General features: G+C 37.1%; 1 protein-coding gene across 11 annotated transcripts in view; it reads left to right on the top strand.

Annotated features, from left to right (window-relative positions):
• LOC117416497 (TRAF2 and NCK-interacting protein kinase) overlaps positions 1–20050 on the top strand; it is a 146235-nt gene that overhangs the window by 62340 nt on the left and 63845 nt on the right. For all 11 annotated transcript variants that reach the window (XM_059034582.1, XM_059034583.1, XM_059034580.1 and 8 more), the window contains exon 4: positions 6550–6675. In XM_059034582.1, coding sequence (XP_058890565.1) covers positions 6550–6675 — 126 coding nt within the window. The remainder of the gene's footprint in view (positions 1–6549; positions 6676–20050) is intronic.

Here is a 20050-nt window from a genome sequence, read left to right as displayed (position 1 = left end):
TTATTTGTATAACCTGGGAGTGAGTTTCTAAATCTGCAACAGTAATAAAAAGTAAGTATTGTTTTTTAATCCGCCCTTTTATAAGAGTTACTTTTTAAGTGCAGATAATCAATTGGTGTTGGACATAGATTTTACTCTTTTTAAATTAGTTAGTTATGCAGCTGGAATTGATTCCAATGACCAGTCTGTCTGGAAACCAGAAGGGTTCTATCTCTTGACCGTGTCTGGAGGCATATAGTCCTTCCACGTGCTGATATCATGCTGAGATCAGAAACATCATTACCTGGCTACTGTATGGGAGAGTTGTCCAGTCCTTCATTTAGTTCAACAAATTCATCGACTAGGCTATACTACATTTACTTTAAATTGCCTTCAGAAAATGTAAACACCAACACCTCCACCTAATGCACAAATAAACCCTAGACGATTATTATATTCCAAATAAAGGGCTTATCCAAGGAAGCATAGTGTGTATCACTTCAAAGTTGCCAAGGAAAATAATATTTCTGTCTTTTGATTGTCGTGTTTCAGGTGAAATCATCAACAAAATATGCAACTGCATTAAGATAATAAAAGCAGGACAGGTTTGCCCAGAGGCTGAAATATTGTCATATAGTTACAAATTCCAAATGATAAGAAAGCTCTCATTTCAAGTAAAGAAATGCACACATCATTTCCATGTAATTGTTAAGTGCCAAAACTGGAAAGTCTTAAAAAGCCTGTTACACTTCTACTGCTGTTGTTTTCTATGCGTCACTCCTTTTTTTTTTTTTTGTTTCTTTTGTATAACCATCTTTTTACTTCACTTTATAATCCCTAGCAATGTCTCTTGTATGTACTGCCTGAGAATTGCAAAGGGAACCTGGATTGCCTGTAACAAAGCTGCATTAGGCTAGCTGCCTAACTAGACAACTTAAACGTGTCACTCAGTAATTCGTAAATAGTACAGCTAATTATAAAATAACTGTACTTGTTTAATACTGAATTGTTTATATATGAAGAACGGAAGCTATATTAGGTACGGAAATGGTTCACTTTAATTGTCAGTTCTCGCTGGAGTATTCTTTAAAAAGCTGACAGTCAAAAACATTAGTCCGACACCTCTGTCAGGCATGATTGCCAAAACCATCCTTCCAACACCCCTTGAGCAATGAGAAGAGCCTCCTATATATTTAGCTACAGTACACGATCATTCAGATTTTCTCAGACATTATCTAAAGTGCACTTTAAACACATTGCCAGTACCATTTGCTCTTCATTGAAATTACATGTTCAAATTTCTCCAAGCATATGTTTATCTGACCTGGTAATGAACAGTATGAAGATGTCTATTTCTGGAAGAAAGTTACCTTAGCTGCTTCATGTCCTTTGTAACAAGTCTCAAGTACAGTGGTTCCCAAACAGGGGGAGAACAAATATTTTCCAATAGACCATTAAACCAATAGGGTTATTTTACATGTACATGTTGACTTCTGTTGTACATTTTATTTATCTTCATTTCTAATGCAGTCTGTACCAATCTACAATAAAAGAGGTTTGATTTTAAAGAGAACAAAAATGTTGATATCTAGAGTTCTTAGTCAGGATATTTAATGTTATGGGAGGCTTTTGAGGCTAGCAAACAAAAACAAGAGGAAAGGTAAAATAAATATGTAATTGTAAATAATTAAATGTTTAAAACAATAAAGGCCTTGTTTACTGGTTTGAAATCCCAATAAAACTGATTAGAGGGCATTACATGTGTAGTTGACCTTGCCAATGACTCAAGCTCTTGCATTCCCAGCTACCAGATAGTAATGCCATCTAATCAAATACTGTAATGCCTCCTGTCTGCTTTACTAAGCCTGGGTATCTTTTGTAATGGAGACACCTGCTCTGCCTAAATGGACACACTTCTTATTTCAGCACATTCAGGGTTTTCAGCAATAGAAGTTTTGCAGTTCAGAATTAAAACTACCAAACCTTTTCATCAGTGATATCTTGCACAGATCAGGATTAAACAATTTATCAAACAGAGTATAAATCAATAGGGCTTTACTTCCTCTGGGCCCAACAACCTCAAAGGTCTTTTGCGATAATATGTTAAATGCTGCTGATGAGAAAAACATTATTTCTTTTTCCCTTGGCGCTGTGTCTAACGTTGTGCAGCTCTTTATTGGGATGACTGGATGCATGTTTTTATTTATTTATTTATTTATTTATTTATGCATTTTTTTCTATTGTTGCTAATGGTATCCAGTTATCTGACACACACTATGATTCAATATGTTTGATTTTCTTCTCTAAAATATTAGTTCCCTTAACCTTATGAATGTTTGCCTCTGATATGCAGTTATCTGTCAGCACACTCGTTTGAAAATTAGTTTAAAATCTAATTTTGTGATTCGCAGTCTCTGTTAACACTCGCTTCTGAAAACTGAGGAATTGGAATAGGTAACCTACTTTTAACTGATCACCATCTTCACAGGTAGAGGGCAGTTAAGTATTTATTCATATTGAATCTTCTGCCTCCCTTTTAGACCACCAATAATGGTCCCAATTTGTGCTGATGTCTATGTATTGAGGACAGACAAATGTCGGTTAAGGCCTTCATCAGTGTTATGGATACACATTACATTATTAATAGCCAAAGTCCATCCTCTGACCCTTTTTCTTCATGGAATCCTAATAAAACAATTCGGTTACTGAAAATAAATTGGCCAATTTAGTAAGGCTTCCGCGGTTAAAATGCAATGTAAATGCAATACCATTTATACTGTGTTTGCCACATTTACAAAAGCGGAGTGGAAAACAGTGACCCCCCATTAAGAAAGCAAAACAGAAATGAGTAACTTAAACTGTTCAATTTAACAGCAAGCATATGAATAACATGTAAAAAATAATTTAGTGGCTATCTCTCAGTTTAGTATACATGTTTAGTGAATGGCTAAAGTATTACAAGAAGTAAACCTAAATGGATGCGTGTACTCATTTAATCCTGACATCTCAAATAGTCGCAAATGTATGTGAATGCACAAGTTTCAGGATGCAGTGGGATATGAAATTCCATAGGTGACACTGACGACCTTACGGGGCACCACAAACACATTGTTTGGTTAGGATTTTATAAAAGAAGCTGTGGATACTTCTGATGCCAGTCACCAAGCTGACACTTCGAATGTGATGCACAACTGGTGGTGCCCCGAATGCACCATCTGTGAGATGTAAATTCCCACATGAAATCCTGCCTGTTTTATGGGTACATGCATATAATCATTGCATTCGCGGATCTGCCATAGTGGAGCTGTGTTCTGTACTTTGAATTCAGAGTCAACCCTAGTTTGCCCAACACATTGATAATCGGTCTTCCAAAATTGTGTCAAAAGTAGATCCAAATATTGCTTACATTGAAGTTGTTGGCAGTTAATTGCTTCATCTGTGATTAATCCTGCAGTTTGATTGCAGGGATAGGATTTTCATGAATAGTGAAAATTAGACTGTATAGCATATTACACTGATGAGATTTGCTGATGGCCATACAGCTTGAAATGTGTGTAATGCAGTCTAGTTTACATTGATTAGGTCTGCATTGTAAGTTCATTACACAGATTTTCTATGGTAACTAAACATTCTGCTTTTAATAAATATTCTTTTCAATGCGATATTGAACCGTTAGTAATCAAATTTCGACAGTAAACATAAAATGAACATTGATAGGGACACCTATCCGTGGATATACAGCAGTGGAGTCACCTAGCTGATGTAAGTTACTTACTTTAGTATACCTAGAGACTCAATTATCAGGTGTGATGACATTTGATGAAGATGTTCTTTAGCACATGTTACTAAGTTTGCAGTATCTGAAAGAGTAAACAGATAGTGCTGGCAGGTAGTGCTGGCTTTTTCTTCTATAAAGACGCTTTGGCTGAACTGGATTATAGTGGGTTCTGTGGGAAACGTCCCCTGTGCCCGAGACTACTAAAGGAAAAAAAAAAAAAAAACAATATTAAAACATGTTCCGCTCCCCGTAAAATGCTATTATAATTGAAATGTTGAGGTTTTTCCTTTTTTTATATTGTTGATTGCAGGCAGCTAGATATGTACAGCCAAAAAGCAGCTCTGCATCCACGTATATGTACACGCACACATCGCACTTGTTATGAGTGTCTTCAGAACTGCTTATCTAAATGTCAAGATTTGGAACTTTTTTTCCAGCACAATTTATAAAGAATATCCAGGTCTGGGGATATATGTAATTGATGTATTTTAGTTATTTAAATGTAGTTGTTATTTATTAGTTTTCAGTTCAATAAAAGGTAATGTGATAATGTTCACATACAGTTGTCAGTTAGGGTTCATTTATAATGTATCAGGATACAAAAAATTATATTGAAAACCAAATTTCCGTAATCCTGTACATTTTTTGGTTAAAGTCGACGCGGTTTAAGATTTATATTCCTGTTCACAAGAAATTAAACCTTTACGGCCTAATTGCAATATTTCCATAGGCGAAAAATCACTCCAAACCTCTCTATTTATTAGAACGTCATGGAGCTTGTCAATCTAGATCAGATAGAAGATTTTATTGTTGAAAAAGTAGGGCTTTGTGTCTTCGGTAATGTCCATAAACAGAAAATGACAAGTCTTTTAAATACAGCTGATTGCCTGATTAATGCATGTCATGGGAGCTCCTAATCTCCCCTGAGGGTGGCAAGAATGCACTTGAGCAAATATACAGAAGCTAATGAGAATCATTCCCTTTGCAAGCGTAATTCAGTACAGGGCCAGACTGACGACCTTTGCCCTCCCAAATGTTTCATGCAAAGCATTAAATCCAGAACGTATCTAGCAGGAATGGTGGAGGAAGCAGTTTAATTGCACTCTTTGCACAATATAATTGGAATCATTGCTTTTAAACTGGGCTTTATCCCTGCTGCTGTGTTTTATGTAGGCAGATACATTCTCACACAATGAAACTAGACTTTGAGATCAATGAAATCACCAACAGAGGTGGACTTAGATTCTAGCTGCAAGTGATATTTGAAGTTACTAGAAGAATGATTATCTGTATGCACAGGAAGAGCTTGATACTGGTTTTAGTTTTAACAAATAGTTTGTCTCCCCAACCAATTGTTTAAAATCCATTTTCTTACCTCTCTCATTAGAGTACTGGTCACTTATTTTTATTGTGATTCATTTAGGATATACAGATATTTGGAAATTGGATTATTTATTTATTTATTTATTTATTTATTTATTTATTTATATATATATATATATATATATATATATATAATATATATATATATATATATAATATATATAATATATAAGCTACTTAACCTAGTACTTTAGATTGAACTTGAACTACAAAACATGAAAGGATTTGGGTACTGGGTAGTAGCAGCAGCAAATGTCAGCATATTGCAGATTTGTGTAAAATACAAAGAACCAGCTATTCCTAATATGTAAATTCACTGAAGGTATGGGTTTTGGGTTTAGATGTATACATGTATGAATGTTAGTTATATATTTGAGAATATGTTTATATTATAAGATTGCATGTACTGTATGTTATTAAAAAATATTAAAATATTTAAACAATCAATGGGACCAGTGTTAATAATGCTTGTGTTACTGCAAGATAAGAAATGGATTTTAAAAGCTTGGTTAGCACTTCCTGATCAGGTTGGAAGCATAAGCTCATGAAATATAATAGCTAGGAATAAGTACGCCACAAGGTGGATAACTATAAGTGGCTGGTACTACAAAGTATAATTGTTGCAGTCAACCCTGATGCATTAGTCATTTTTCCACATTTCTTCTCGCTGGCAAAAAACATTCCCTGGATATGTAAGGTCCTTGTTTTATTTACCACCTATTCGCCCAGGATTACAACAGACAAGCATTGCGATGCTAGCTGTACCTTTATTGTGTATCTTACTGTAATCTTATGCTGTGTTTTAGATGGCATCTTGTGCATAGAACACACTGCTCAATTCTAAAGTTAGAAAACACCTGCTTTTTATGTTTAATAGTAGTTCCGTTGTACAGTTTTAGTCAACTTTAAAATAAGTTCATCCAACATGTGAAGGTGTCTTATAGATTAAGAAAGATGTTGTTTTTCATACATTACAAGACAACCTACCCACAACATATTGATTTGGAATAAGTTCACGTATTTTTTACATGCTCTTGTTTCGCAGACCCTATGAGCACTAATCTCAGACTGCCTTACTAGGGTAACATTTGGTAGTCGTAGATTAGTCCTTACTTGTGTCATGAAACCAGTCTTGAATACAAAAACATATGCTTGGGCGTTGTAGCATATTGAGCAGAAACTAAACAGCTACGCTATAAAGACTGGTACTGTTTTAATTTGTGAACCATATCTCCTAATGAAAGTGTTTTTGTATTAAAATGTAAAATATAATATTTTTCTATGATGCCAGGTGATGATGTAAATGGGATATATAACAAAACTAATTTTAGTCGCAGTACATTCTGTATTTATCTCAGAAGAGGAATTATGTTCTAATCTCCCCCCAACTCTTTTGGTTTCTCCTACAGGATGAAGAGGAGGAGATCAAACAAGAAATTAACATGCTTAAGAAATATTCTCACCATCGGAACATCGCCACTTACTATGGTGCTTTCGTTAAAAAGAACCCCCCAGGAATCGATGACCAGCTTTGGGTATGCGTGTATTTTCTCATCACTGTGTACTGTCCATTAGTTCCCATTGTTGAATGAACGCAATTGGTCAAATGGTTTGGCAGCCATATTGGATTTTACGTCAAATTCTGGACAATTTACAAACATCTTCTTGTCGGAAACCACTTATCGCAGAGTACTGAAACTTGGTATACATGGTTAGGGATTGTCCAAAATGCACGGTGCTCGAAATGAAGCTGATTGGTTCAGTGGTATGGCGGCCATATTGGATAACCTAATTAACACAAATGTTTTCTTCTCCAAAACCGCTAATCTGATCGACGCAAAACTTACATGATCCAAGTATGGTTTTCTTTAAAGTTTTCCCAAATTAAGTTGCTACAGTAAAAAAACATGGCTGCCGTGGGCCAATCAAATTTCAGCATTGCTCTATTTGCATGTATTGTGCGTAAAATGAACACCGTTGAACAAAAACTTGAAACTTCACAGAGTAGAGTCTACAACTTAGTGAGTTGCAACCAATCAAAATGCTTAAATTTCACAATCACTCCTTGGAAGCTGTAAAGTTGCTTGCAGTTTGTTGATGATGATTATTATTACTATGATTGTTATTATTGCCTTAAGCAGACTACAGGCAGGTTACAATTCAAACTAACAAAAAACAACACATACATAGTGAGAAGGGTGTATGACATGGTCATTTTACAAGTGTGTGCCATCTTTAAACCATATCATGTTATAATATGCATCACATCTTCAGACTGAAGTTGTATAAATACAATGTTCACTTTAGAAAAATGGACGCAAAGTAGGCAAAATAACCTTTTAAAATGAGCACAATGGCACAAGAGGCCCTACATAGCATCCAATACAAAAAACAAGTAGATTTTTGGAAATGTACCATTTAGTACTGTAGTTCCTTCAATTTAGAGGGGAAATAGCAAGTATTTCATTTTTGGCCTTCATTGTATTGGTTTATGCACCATTACAACCTTCACCACCAAGTCGATTTCTCCATTGTCATATGAAAAATTACAATATACTACAGCTTTTGATTTCTGTACCATAAAAGAGAGCTAGTTTAAGCTGGAGACTACTACAAAAGAGAGCAAAGAAAACATCTAAAATGTCTGTCAAGATTTATTCAAGTTTGTAAGAATAAAAAGAAATGACACAGAATCCAAACAATTAATGGTGTATAATAGCGATTATGCTTGTACACTGCACTACTGGTACACTGCACTTAAACAAATTGTCACTTAAATGTAAAAAGGAACTATAGGAGCCAGAGAGTGTATGAAAGGAGTCGAATGAGGACTCTAATCCCATATATTTAATGAGCTCAGGAACACAGTTTAAATTGTGTAAATCCTGACCTTGTTTTGAAGCTTTGGTAAAGGCCTCTGGGGCTTGGTTCGTACTTGACAATTTATTAGAAATAATGAGCAACTTGGTCCTGAAAATAGAAGTTTGTATTATATATTGGTTAGTTATCAACTTATAGGTAATATGTTAGTTTGAGAAAAAGGAAAACTGCTGTGTACCAAAATGATTTATATATAAATAAACCACCATTTGGATACGTGGCTATGCCCCTTTTTTATTGGCTCCAGCAGACTTGTAGCCTACAGCTGAAACTACCTTTAAGGGGACTGCAAACAAACTGGGCAGCCAACAAGATTTGAGTGAACAGGAGGGTATACAATAGAAAAATATAGTTGTTACCCAAAGATTTTATTTTCGAATAATATTGAACATTACTATGGTAAAGTAGAAAAGTCCTATTCTTCTATAGCAGTAACAGGATGTGAAATGAACCAGGTCCTGCAGTGCAAATGGAAATGCAAGTGTTCTGGGGGAAGAGCATGAAAGCCAACAATTGATATCTTAGGAAGCCTCCATGTCTATATGAGTGATGTAGACTTTTAAAACCAAGCCGGTTACATCTTCAGGCCACAGAAGAGCACAATGAAGGAATAAAAACGCAAGAGGGAACTACCTATTTGTTTGGTCTGTCAAACAGTGCCTGCAAGCCAGTAAAGCATGATGGAGAGTCATTGCTTGAGTTGCCCATTGGACAGAGTGGGTGTGTGCTGGCCAGCAAATGCACTTTATCCTGATGGTGGCATTTCAAGTTTTATACTAAATATTGATCCACTAATCTGCTTAAGGAATATGCGTACATTTATTTTACAAAGATATTTCTTGAAAATTAGTTTAATCCCTCTGTGGAATTTGATGCAGGCACAGAAAGAAGTCATTTTTTACCATAATATTCACGCAAAGAGAAGCTATTCACATTTAAGTTTTTGCAGTCTTCCATTTTTATGCCAGTAATGCAGCATCTACGTGAGATGATCTGAGGTGAATTAGCAAAAGATTTAAGGATGAACACCCTTCATCCTCACCTTATCAATGCTGCCATTCACATTGATAGTATTACCAGTTGGGAAATGTACTATAAAATGTAACCTGCTGCGGACAACTGCTTCCTAGATCACTCTGTCTTCATGAAGAAGCATCTTTAGAAAGCCAAATATAGGATATATGTACTGAAAACAACTTAACACTTGCTTTCTGTTTTAAAATAAATAAGAAATAAAATGCATGTTGCTATTTGCATGGCAACTACATTAGGGATCACAGACGACCAAACAAAAAATTTAAACGGCAGAACATAAAAACGTCATTTAGCGGTATTGTATTTTAGTAAAACGTATGTATTGTAAATTAAAGTTATGTTTAATACTCGCCTCTAGTGCGATATCTGACACTGCATATCCTCTGCGAGCTTCCCAAAGTCTGGAGTGTACTGCGTTATGGCCAACTTCAAGCAGTAGTTGAGATGGGTATCCGTCAAGCAAGATTTATACTTTGACTTGAAGTACTGCATTGCAGAAAATGCAGTCTCACACAAGTATGTGGATTTTTTAACACATTTTTTGACATTGCTTCAGTCCTCCTTGTTACCGAATTTCCAGAGAGCTGAATGTCTTTAATTGCAGACACAATTTCCGAATGGTTTTTAAAGTCTTGAAACAAGGTTTCAGAAGCCGCAAGCATGGCTTCCTTGATGACCTCACAGTCTTCAAATGGTTTCTTGTTCTTTGCAAGAACATGCACAATTTTGAGTGACGCATTCGTAGCTGCTTTAGACTTACTAACATGTTTCTTAAAAATAGTTGAGGTCAAGGCTGCCTTCAATTCTGTCACCTTTACTTTCCTCAAGTTACTGTTCGGAGGGTACTCACTTGCAAACTTCTTGTGGTGTGTGGTAAAATGTCGTTCGACGTTGCATCTCTTCGCCACACTGATATGTCCGTTATAAACTAAGCTCACACACTTTCCGTGGGAGCTTGTAATGAAAAAATCTTCTTCCCACTCTTTAACGTTGTATGTGTACCTTCTTGCTCTCTTTTGTAGAGGTCCTGTGTCACGTTCTGCCATTATTAAAATGTAAAGCTCTCTGTACTTCTCTTTCGCGCACAAAGAAATACAGTTCAGAAACTGAAGCCCCGTTGTCATTGGAACGTGACGTAACACATTCCTAATGCAGATTATATAAATTGCATGCCACTCAACTAGTACTGTGTAATGGGCAGGGAGGTAGGTAGGGATTATCATTCTGTTGCAATTGCTGCTATGAGTCTTTTTGGATAGGTCTCTACTAGCTTTGCACAGTAGGAAAATTGGAAAATTGCACAGTAGAAAAACTGGAAAATTGCTCCAGTTCTGATTAACTTTGTTGGGGATCGTCGATGGACTGCAATCTTCAAGTCTCGCTATAAATTTTAGATTGGATTCAAGTCAGAACTGGGCCACTCAAGAACATTAAATCTCTTCTTGTTCAACCACTCCAGTGTGGCTTTGGCTTTGTGCTTTGGGTCATTGTCCTGCTGAAATGTGAATTTCTTCCCCAGTTTCAGAGTCTTGGCTGACTCTAACAGGTTTTCCTCAAGGATTCGCCTGTACTTTGCACCATTCTCCCCTCTATCCCGACAAGCTTCCCAGTCCCTGCTGAAGAGAAGCATCCCCATAACATGATGCTGCCACCACCATGCTTGACAGTTGGAATGGTGTTGACTGGGTGATGTGCAGTGTTGGGCTTGCACCAGACGTAACGCTTGGAATTTAGATTGAAAAGTTCAATTTTTGTCTCGTCTGACCACAAAACCTTTTTCCACATGTCTGCAGTATCATCTAGCCTACATGCTTTTTCACAAACTCCGTATGTGCTTTAAGATGAGGCTTTTTGAGTAATGGCTTCTTTCTTGCCACCCGTCCATACAGGCCAGCTTTGTGTAGGGACCAGCTTATTGTTCATGTGTGAACACTGACTCTCATCTCAGACACAGGACTTTGCAGATCACTCAAGGTCATTGTTGGCTTCAGAGTGACTTCTCGAACCGGTTCCCTGCTTGGACGGCTGCTCAGTTTGGGAGGGCGACCTGATCTGGGTAGTGTCTGGGTGGTATGATGCACCTTCCACTTCTTAATGATGGACTTCACTGTGCCGAGAGGGATAATCGGCGCCTTTTAGAAATTTTCTTGTACCCTTCTCCTGCTCTATGCCTCTGTACCACTTTATCCCTGACTTGTTTCGAAAGTTCATTGGTCTTCATGGTTGCTTTGTTGGATCACTATGTGAGTTGCAGCTTGAAAGAAATTATCTGCAAGTCAAGTTAAACCACTTTGAGTACACGCAGGCTGAAACCATTTCACTCATTTTCTGACCTTTCAAACAAATAATTTGCACCTGAGCTGATTTTAGGGCTGCAGTAGCAAAGGGGTTGAATACTTATGTACCTGAGATTAATCTGTTTTTCTCTGTAAATCTTACTAATTTATATTCTATATGCATTTTTTAACTCTAGCAATGTGGAGTAGTTTGTGTAGATTCTACATATAAAGTCTAATTTGAAAGCGTCGTGGGGTATGCTCAGGTGCAAACAAAATGTGAAAACTTTGCAGGGGGGTGAGTACTTCTGCAAACCACTGTGTGTGTGTGTCATCTCTCTCTCTCTCTCTCTCTCTCTCTCTCTCTCTCTCTCTCTCTCTCTCTCTCTCTCTCTCTCTCTCTCTCTCTCTCTCTCTCTCTCTCATATATATATATAATCTCTCTATATATAATTTTTTTGGTGAAATATGAATGTCAAAAAATAGAGGGAATTATAGCAGCATCTTTTAAAAACAAATTGTAACCATTTTCTTTCACCTCTTGATTATGTTGATTAAACTATAAAATACTAAAATGCTCCAAACTGAAAGCTATTTCATTACATTTCACTAAATAATATGCACTTGTACTATACAGTAGTGCCAAGTGTAACTGAAAATACAGTATAGTATCCATATTTCCTAAGTAATACTAATGGTATAACAACATTTATTTTATTTATTTATTTATTTATTTTGCAACATTCATATCAAAATATTATAAAAGCGACCTTCACAGCACTTAGAGTGGGGAAATGGATGCACCAGAATGTACTAATATTAAAAGTTTAAGCTAGTTATATCAATATGCTGTCACTATGGGGCCACAAAATGCAAAATAATGTTAGTGACAGACATGCCATTTTTCAGCACTAAGTTATTCTCAAACTGTAATTTACACTGCCTGGGCCCACATTTATTTATTTATTTATTTATTTATTTATTTATTTATTACTGGAAGGTACACATTGATTTATATCAACACTTCAATAGTTAACAGTGGTCCTTTGGAAGTGCTATCATCCTCCCTTTAAGAGATAAACATTTTATTTATAAGACTTTCAATGCCTGTCTGTAGGAATGGAAAGCAGCACACATAATCGCTAAATAATTCCTTGTCCTTATCGGTAGGGAGTCAGGCTGAAGGCAAGGGAAGAGAAAGGGAGCTCATTCAATTCAGATAAACATCAGATGGAAATAAATGCTCATTTGTGACACATGTCCACTCTGAAGGCCTATTTTTGAACAGACCTTTTGGGTGAAGGTTTTATAGTTATTGGACTGGCCAGATATATGTCTAATTCTTATCAATGTCACACTCTGTCTCTATCTCCCTTCGATCTTACTGTCTCATATCTGACACATTTCCATTCCTGAAGATGACCACACTGACCCCTACAGGATGTTGCAGGTGTTTCATCCTCTTCAATCTCCACTCTTTCAGATAAAACTTGCCTGTGTGGTCTTTTTATGTATTGAAAGTCACAGCAGTTACTCGAGAGGAAAACAACTGTATATAGGACAAAATATTATAGGGAAATCTAAAGCATTGCCAGTACCATTTCAAACTTCACATACAAAACAGGTTTGATCTTTACTGGGCCAGTCGTTTTTTTTGCATATTACGTGGACCTTGGTGTAGATATCACATCTTTTTATACGGTTTCTGTTAAATCTCCTAACAGTTCCTAATTCCTTGGCACTGTTGAGCTCTCAATGTGGGAATTTAATCACATAGCACACATTTTATGGTTTTTGAAAATTAATGTTTATACAGAAAGTTAATTCATTACTTCATTATATTATACAAAATGAATTTCTAGAATACGTTTTTTATTTGAGTGTGTGTATATATTACAACTGCCTTCTTACAGTAATGTAAGGCTATAGCTCATTGATTTTAAATCCGTTATCCTTGTTCTTGCAAGATAAAACAATATGTATCTACCCCTTGGAGTTCAAAATATATGTTTGTATGACTAAGTCATTAATCTAATGTGTAATGTTTTTGTATTGTGTATATACTCCATTGCTTTTTAGCAACACTTTGTGAAAAGATTTGTTTTGTCACTGCTACCTTATCCTATTTTCTTCTAATCGTATTACTTCTAACCGGTGATCCCACCATTCTACAATGGAATGTCGGGAGATAGGGCCTTCTGGAAACAAATTATTATCCAAATATCTAATATGATAGATTTCAGAAAGACTATCTCTAATATTGCCACCCGAGTTACATTTTAAATGAATCTGATGGATGTCGACTGATATGTAAGTAATGAAATTCCCACTCGTTTTCCACTGTGCAGTGTGTGTACAGTATCCGTGCTTAAGAAAATGATACAAGGTGTTGGAAGAGGTTTTGAGGCATGTTAATCCATGCAGGCATTCATATTTTGCTCAGTTGGTCACCTGAAGTAGGCGGTGGGACGTGGTGATGATGCGTCATTCAAGTTCATCCCAAGCATGTTCAATTGGATTGAGATCCTGACATCTGTTGTCCTCTTCAAAGCGTTATCACGTGTTGGTTGGGTGTGCTTGATCTGCAACAATACAGCATGCATTCAGCCTTCCAGTGTATGCCAGGAGAACATGCCCCACACCAGAGCGATCTCAAGTCCAATTGGGTGGATGCTCTCAATTTAAACTGGGATTTTTTTAAAATGAAATTTACTTTGCTTTGCACAGTTTTCTCTCAGTGAGTGTTCCATTGAGGAAATGTTTCAGAATGCCATGTTCTGATCAGCGTACTGTATCTCTGTTTTTACAACCGGAGGCCTTTCTTTGATCTTACATTAGCTAATTCCATGATAAATAGTGGCACACCCAAACCCCTGGTTTCAGACTTCTTCTGACTCAGGCAGCAGAGAGACTGGTGGGAGATGGATGGAAGTTCTACTACTTCAATGAAAAGGCCTTTCACTTTACCTGGAATAATTACATTTTGTACGACGGCAAGGCAATATGTGTTTTGAGGTTCAAAGACTGACAGCAGCAGTTTTACCTTATATGATTATGAGGGAATTAAAGCTGTACAGCCGAGACAATGCTGAGTAGAAGCTCATGAGAATACTCTATCTTGGTATCTTAGTTTTTTCCCTGCCGTTTTCAAATTATAAAAGTATACTCCCTACGCTTTTTATGTAGGCTCTTTTGAAACATTGCATTACCCCAGAGTGATTTAAAAATAAATGGACTGCTCATTGATACAGTCTGCTTTGATAGAGTTAGATAGATTAGAGAAGGCCTACCCCCCCAACTGCATTCCATAATTGCATAGACCTGAAGGAGCAATTTTGGTATGAGCATGAAATATTACAGTTAACTAATGTATTCTGCTTCCTGGTACATCTATTTGCCTGTTGGAGAAAGGTGAGAAACGATCCTTGTGAGTAAAATAGCCACAGGACTCTGAACGTTCATGGTGTCTTCTGCTTATATAAGTAGTACAATGTTTAGAAAGAAAGTATACATATTTAACGGCTAATATCAGAACCAGCTTTCCTCAGCTTTCAAACTCTGCTTCTGCTTTGCAGCGTACAGTAATTTGGAACACTGCGATTCGCCCAGTCATTCTGTCGTTGGATTTAATTCAATGCAAAATAAAATAGGGCTAGAAAAATATTTACTCGGCACCACCGGATATTAAAAAGTTGTTCGATGGTAGATATCTCAACTCTTATTGTAGGAGTACAATACTAAGAGACTCCTCAAATGCAATGACAAATGTTTAATTTCAATTGAAGAACAAATGTCTTTCAATTGAAATGAAACTTTTACATAAAAATAAGACATCCTCTGTAGTATCACCTCATTAGCCTGTTCCTCTGCAATACTCTGACTCAAGCGACTGTAAGAAATACCACATGGAACAAGAGTATTGTAGGGAGACAGGTTAATGGTTACACTCTGGTGTACCAGATGTTATCCATCCATCCGAGAGCTCTTATCTTCAGCCAGATCTATTGCTGGTGAAAGAACTTAACCGTTCATACGCCTCTGTAAACTTTAAGGGAAATGTTCACTTCTGATCTGTGTGTGTGTTTTCATTGACATAATTTGTAAAAGGTCAACAGATGTTGTTATGACACATGATTCAAAAATTAAAAGTATCATTTTCACAGACATTTTCTAAAATGGATCCTTTGTTTCCAAAAATAGACACTAAATGACTCTCTCGATTTCGTCTTTTGTCCTCATTATACTGTGAGTAATACAGAGCTGCGTGGACAGATAATAGATTAGCCATGTCAAGCTTTTTTTTTTCTTGTGGGAGTAAATGGGGAATTTAGAACAGGGCAGTGCTTTTAGAAGGCGACTTGTATTTTGTGGGTTTTTTTTTTGTTTTTTGGACATAGAGATCCATTTTCCCTGTTATTGGACACACGTGCCCAGACTGCACTAATCGGCTTCTGAATAGTCTGAATGCCAGCTGTCCTTGGGAGCTCAATGATCCTTTTGATTTGACATGGCTACTCCCGGGTCATGATACTTGCATTTAACTTAGCTGCAGCTACTCCATTCTTCCTGCTTTTACTTTTCCAAAATAATTTTGGTGCTGGTGAATTTGGTACTCCTGTAAGTTGAAGGGCAGTCGCATAGGCTACAGCCAGGCACAGGTGTGTCATAAGCTTCCACCTCACAGCTATGTGAATGCAGCTGAACAATTTCAGTCCTGGGCCTTTCTCAAGCGGTAGTCCCAAACTAATAGTTTTTTTTCTAACATCTCTTGTGGACCACCAAATTCATCTGGCCTGTATTCGAATGCTTGAGAGAGGTCAGTGAGTTAATCCACTATACCCACTAGCCCCTGTTTCTGCTTTTGTTTCAGCTGGATAGAATCAGAAATATAGAAGATAAAAGTGAATACCGTGCATTTTACTTTGTTGCAAACATGGTATTGAATATAGCACACCCAGAGCTACTGCTCCACACCTACCAATATACATAGATATTGACTCACCTGGGATATACTCTGTGCTAAATTAATTGCCTTTTTTATAAAGATGAACAAAGTAATGTATCACAATGATTGTTAAACCCATTGAAACTGTAAAGGAAATTGCCCATGGTAGCATCCAAAGTGTGTATTTTGCTTTCTTACATTTATTTTCCTTTGAGGGTGTTTTTAATGGTGCACAGAGTCCTTTTTGAAGTAAGGAAACTCAGCTGTGTGGATTACATTTTTTATTTAAGAGCTAACCACAAGCCCCCTGATTTCTGCTCTATCCAGCAAACCTCTGACCTGTCTAGTTCTTTTGATTTGGATTATATTTAGAAAACATCAGTGTTGGTACACATTTTTTTTATGCTGCTCTGTATTGTACTAAATATCAGTCAAATGAAACCCTGCACTCCACCAAATTACCTCACGTTACAAAGGAGAACATTTATATTTCAGATATCAAGAATACCTGGGCAAGGACTGCCAAGGACAACATTGAATATTGTACCAGACCCAGAAGTCACCATTAGGAAATTGTTAGTAAATTAATAATAATTAGGGTACCACTGAACTTGAGACGGATTGCGCATCAAAATCCTTGACATATTTTTAAAGAGGAGACAATTATCTATTCAGGCATACCAAAATATTTAGTGAGAAAGTAGTCTTAGTGAAGTTATCCCCCAGCAAACTCCCCATCGCCAGTAGTACTGCTTTCCTAGAAAAAGGAGCACATTTCAGGATACCATTCAACTTGTGAGATGGCTTACTCATTAAAATATGTAAAAATATTAAAGAGGAGATGATTATGTATTCAGGGATACCAAGACGAAAGGGGTCTGAATGAGGAACACCGGGCAATACAATCCCCACCACTAGTCTTGCTGTAAATCATAATTTGTTTCACGCACATGTAATCCAGGTCATTTTTACAAATTTTTTCACCAGAAATCTAGCCCAGAAAATAAAGGCCACTTTGTATTGTACATGGGGAATTTACTGTCAAAATGGCCAAGTAGACTTGTCCTTCCTAGTTGGCTGTAGTGGTCTGCAGTGTTTAATATTTTAACAGTGTGTTATGCCCATTTTTTTGCAATATATAGCAGCAGGAAAATGATCCTGTCTAATACCAGTAAGAGATGGCTTTTTCTTTAGGCAGTCCCCCAGAGTTAGTATTTTCGAAATGTGCATATGTAACTACATCAGAAATCTGACGATTTAAGGAGTGTTTACTTAGAGGACCATATACAGTGCCTATAGTAAGTATTCACCCCCCTTGGACGTTTTCACAGTTTGTTGTGTTACAACCTGAAACCTTGATGCATTTAAATGGGATTTTTTTTCCTTTTGATTTACACAACCTACTCAAAACTTTGGAGAGTCAAGAGAATTTTTATTGTGAAACAACAGTTAATGAAAAAAAAAAAAGAAATGTCTTGGTTAGATAAGTATTCATCCCCCTGAGTCAATACTTGGTAGAACCACCTTTGGCAGCAATTTACAGCTGTGAGTCTTTTGGGGTAAGTCTCTACCAGATTTGCACATCTGGATCATGCAATATTCGCCCATTCTTCTTGGCAAAATTGTTCAAGCTCGTCAAGTTGGATGGGGATCGTTGGTGGACAGCAATCTTCAAGTCTTGCCACAGATTCTCAATCGGATTCAAGTCTGGGCTTTGACTGGGCCACTCTAGGACATTCACTTTCTTGTTTTTAAGCCACTCCAGTGTGCTTGGGGTCATTGTCCTGCTGAAAGGTGAATCTCCGTCCGAGTTTTGGGTCTTTTGCAGACTGAAGCAGGTTTTCCTCAAGGATTTGCCTGTATTTAGCTCCATCCATTTTGCCCTCTACCCTGACAAGCTTCAGTCCCTGCCAACGAAAAGCATCCCCATAGCATGATGCTGCCACCACCATGCTTCACAGTAGGGATGGTGTTACCTGGGTGATGTGCTGTGTTGGGTTTGCGCCAGACATAACGCTTTGCATTTAGGCCAAATAGTTCAATTTTTGTTTCATCGGACCACAGAATCTTTTGCCACGTGCCTTGTTGCAAATTCCAAGCAGGATTTTACATGGGCTTTTTTCAGAAATGGCTTCTGTCTTGCCACACTTCCATACAGGCCAGATTTGTGGAGTACCTGAGCTATTGTTGACACATGGACAGTTTCTTCCATCTCAGCCATGGAACGCTGTAGGTCTTTCAGAGTTGTCATTGGTCTCTTGCTGGCTTCTTTGACCAATGCCCTTCTTACCCGGCTGCTCAGTTTGGGAGGACGGCCTGCTTTAAGCTGATTTCTGATTCGTATACCTTCTACTTCTTAATGATCAACTTGACTGTGCTGATCTGTGCCTTTCCACAACTTTATCCTGGAGTTGTTTTGAAAGCTCCTTGGTCTTCATGGTAGTATCTTTGCTTTGAATGCACTACCCAACTGTGGGACCTTACAGAGACAGGTGTATTTAATCTGAAATCATGTGAACCACTTATTGCACACAGATGGACTCCATTGCACTTATTGTGTGAATTCTGAAGACAATTGGTTGCACCTGAGCTTATTTAGGAGTGTCATAGCAAAGGGGGTGAATACTTATCTAATGAAGACTTTTCAATTTCGCACACATTGAAAGTGTTGAGTAGGTTGTGTAAGTCAAACATCCCATTTAAATGCATCAAGATTTCAGGCTGTAACACAACAAACTGTGAAAACATCCAAGGGGGGTGAATACTTCCTATAGGCACTGTAGAAGGAGCGAAGTAAAGCACTTTTATTCCTCATGAAACACTGCTAATTAAGTACTAAGTAATTGTAATGAAGTGTCTAACTTTACAGCAAAGACGTTTGATTACAGCACTTTGTGCCCCTACTGTCGTGCTTGTAATAGTAACTAGGCTTTAATGAGCTGCTTCCAGTCTTGTTCTAAGCTAAGCAGTTTTACTTTGTCACAGCACATGCATTCCTCTTTGGGCTTCAAAGGTTTTTAAAATTATCCAGAATATAATCAGACTCTTCTTTATTTGTTGTTGACATGTTCAGGCATTTTTGTAATAAGTTGTATTCCATTTTATAAAACTCCCCAAACCTGAATATTGTTTAACAGAAACAGACATTTACCTTTGAAATTTGGGTGTTGGTGTTTAACCAAGATCCTTGCAGCAATTTAAAACAGTTAACCACTTAGTGGCACGATGTACCGAGATCACAAGCAATAAAGGTTGTATTTACAACCTTTTCCCCACCAGTGGTGCTGTGTACTAAAAGACAATCCCATTAGAACCCAATTTGAATAAAAAACAAATTTAATATCTGCTCCATTATCAACATTCATGTATAATTCAGTTACAGTAGCTGTGTGGACTATATTCTCTTGGTGAAGTTGTTTAGTTAGTGAAGATACTTCATTATAGGATCATTTCTTGTCTCCTTATTAAAACAGTGTAGCGCCATAAAGGTTATATAGAAATATATTATCAAAACATTAAAAGACGCATGAAAATTCCAGGAATTTATTTTTCTTTCCTAGCACAGAGGGCTCCGACTGCCACGGTGACGGCTTATACATTTTCAGTGGCAGCGTTGTAAGTACATCCTGTGACTTTGAAGCAAATGGATTTTAATAATGAAATACCCGTGAGTTATCAGGGACCATTTTCCAGTTCCTTCTTTCCAGTGAAAAATTGTACTATTGTCTGCTAACTGCAAAGTAAATTGCATCAAATTCCCTCTGATATTTCTAA

The sequence above is a fragment of the Acipenser ruthenus genome, chromosome 12 (genome assembly GCF_902713425.1).
Source record: "Acipenser ruthenus chromosome 12, fAciRut3.2 maternal haplotype, whole genome shotgun sequence".
NCBI classification, from domain to species: Eukaryota; Metazoa; Chordata; class Actinopteri; order Acipenseriformes; family Acipenseridae; genus Acipenser; species Acipenser ruthenus.
Note: the sequence above shows the minus strand (reverse complement) of the source record. Positions and strands in the feature narration are given on the sequence as shown.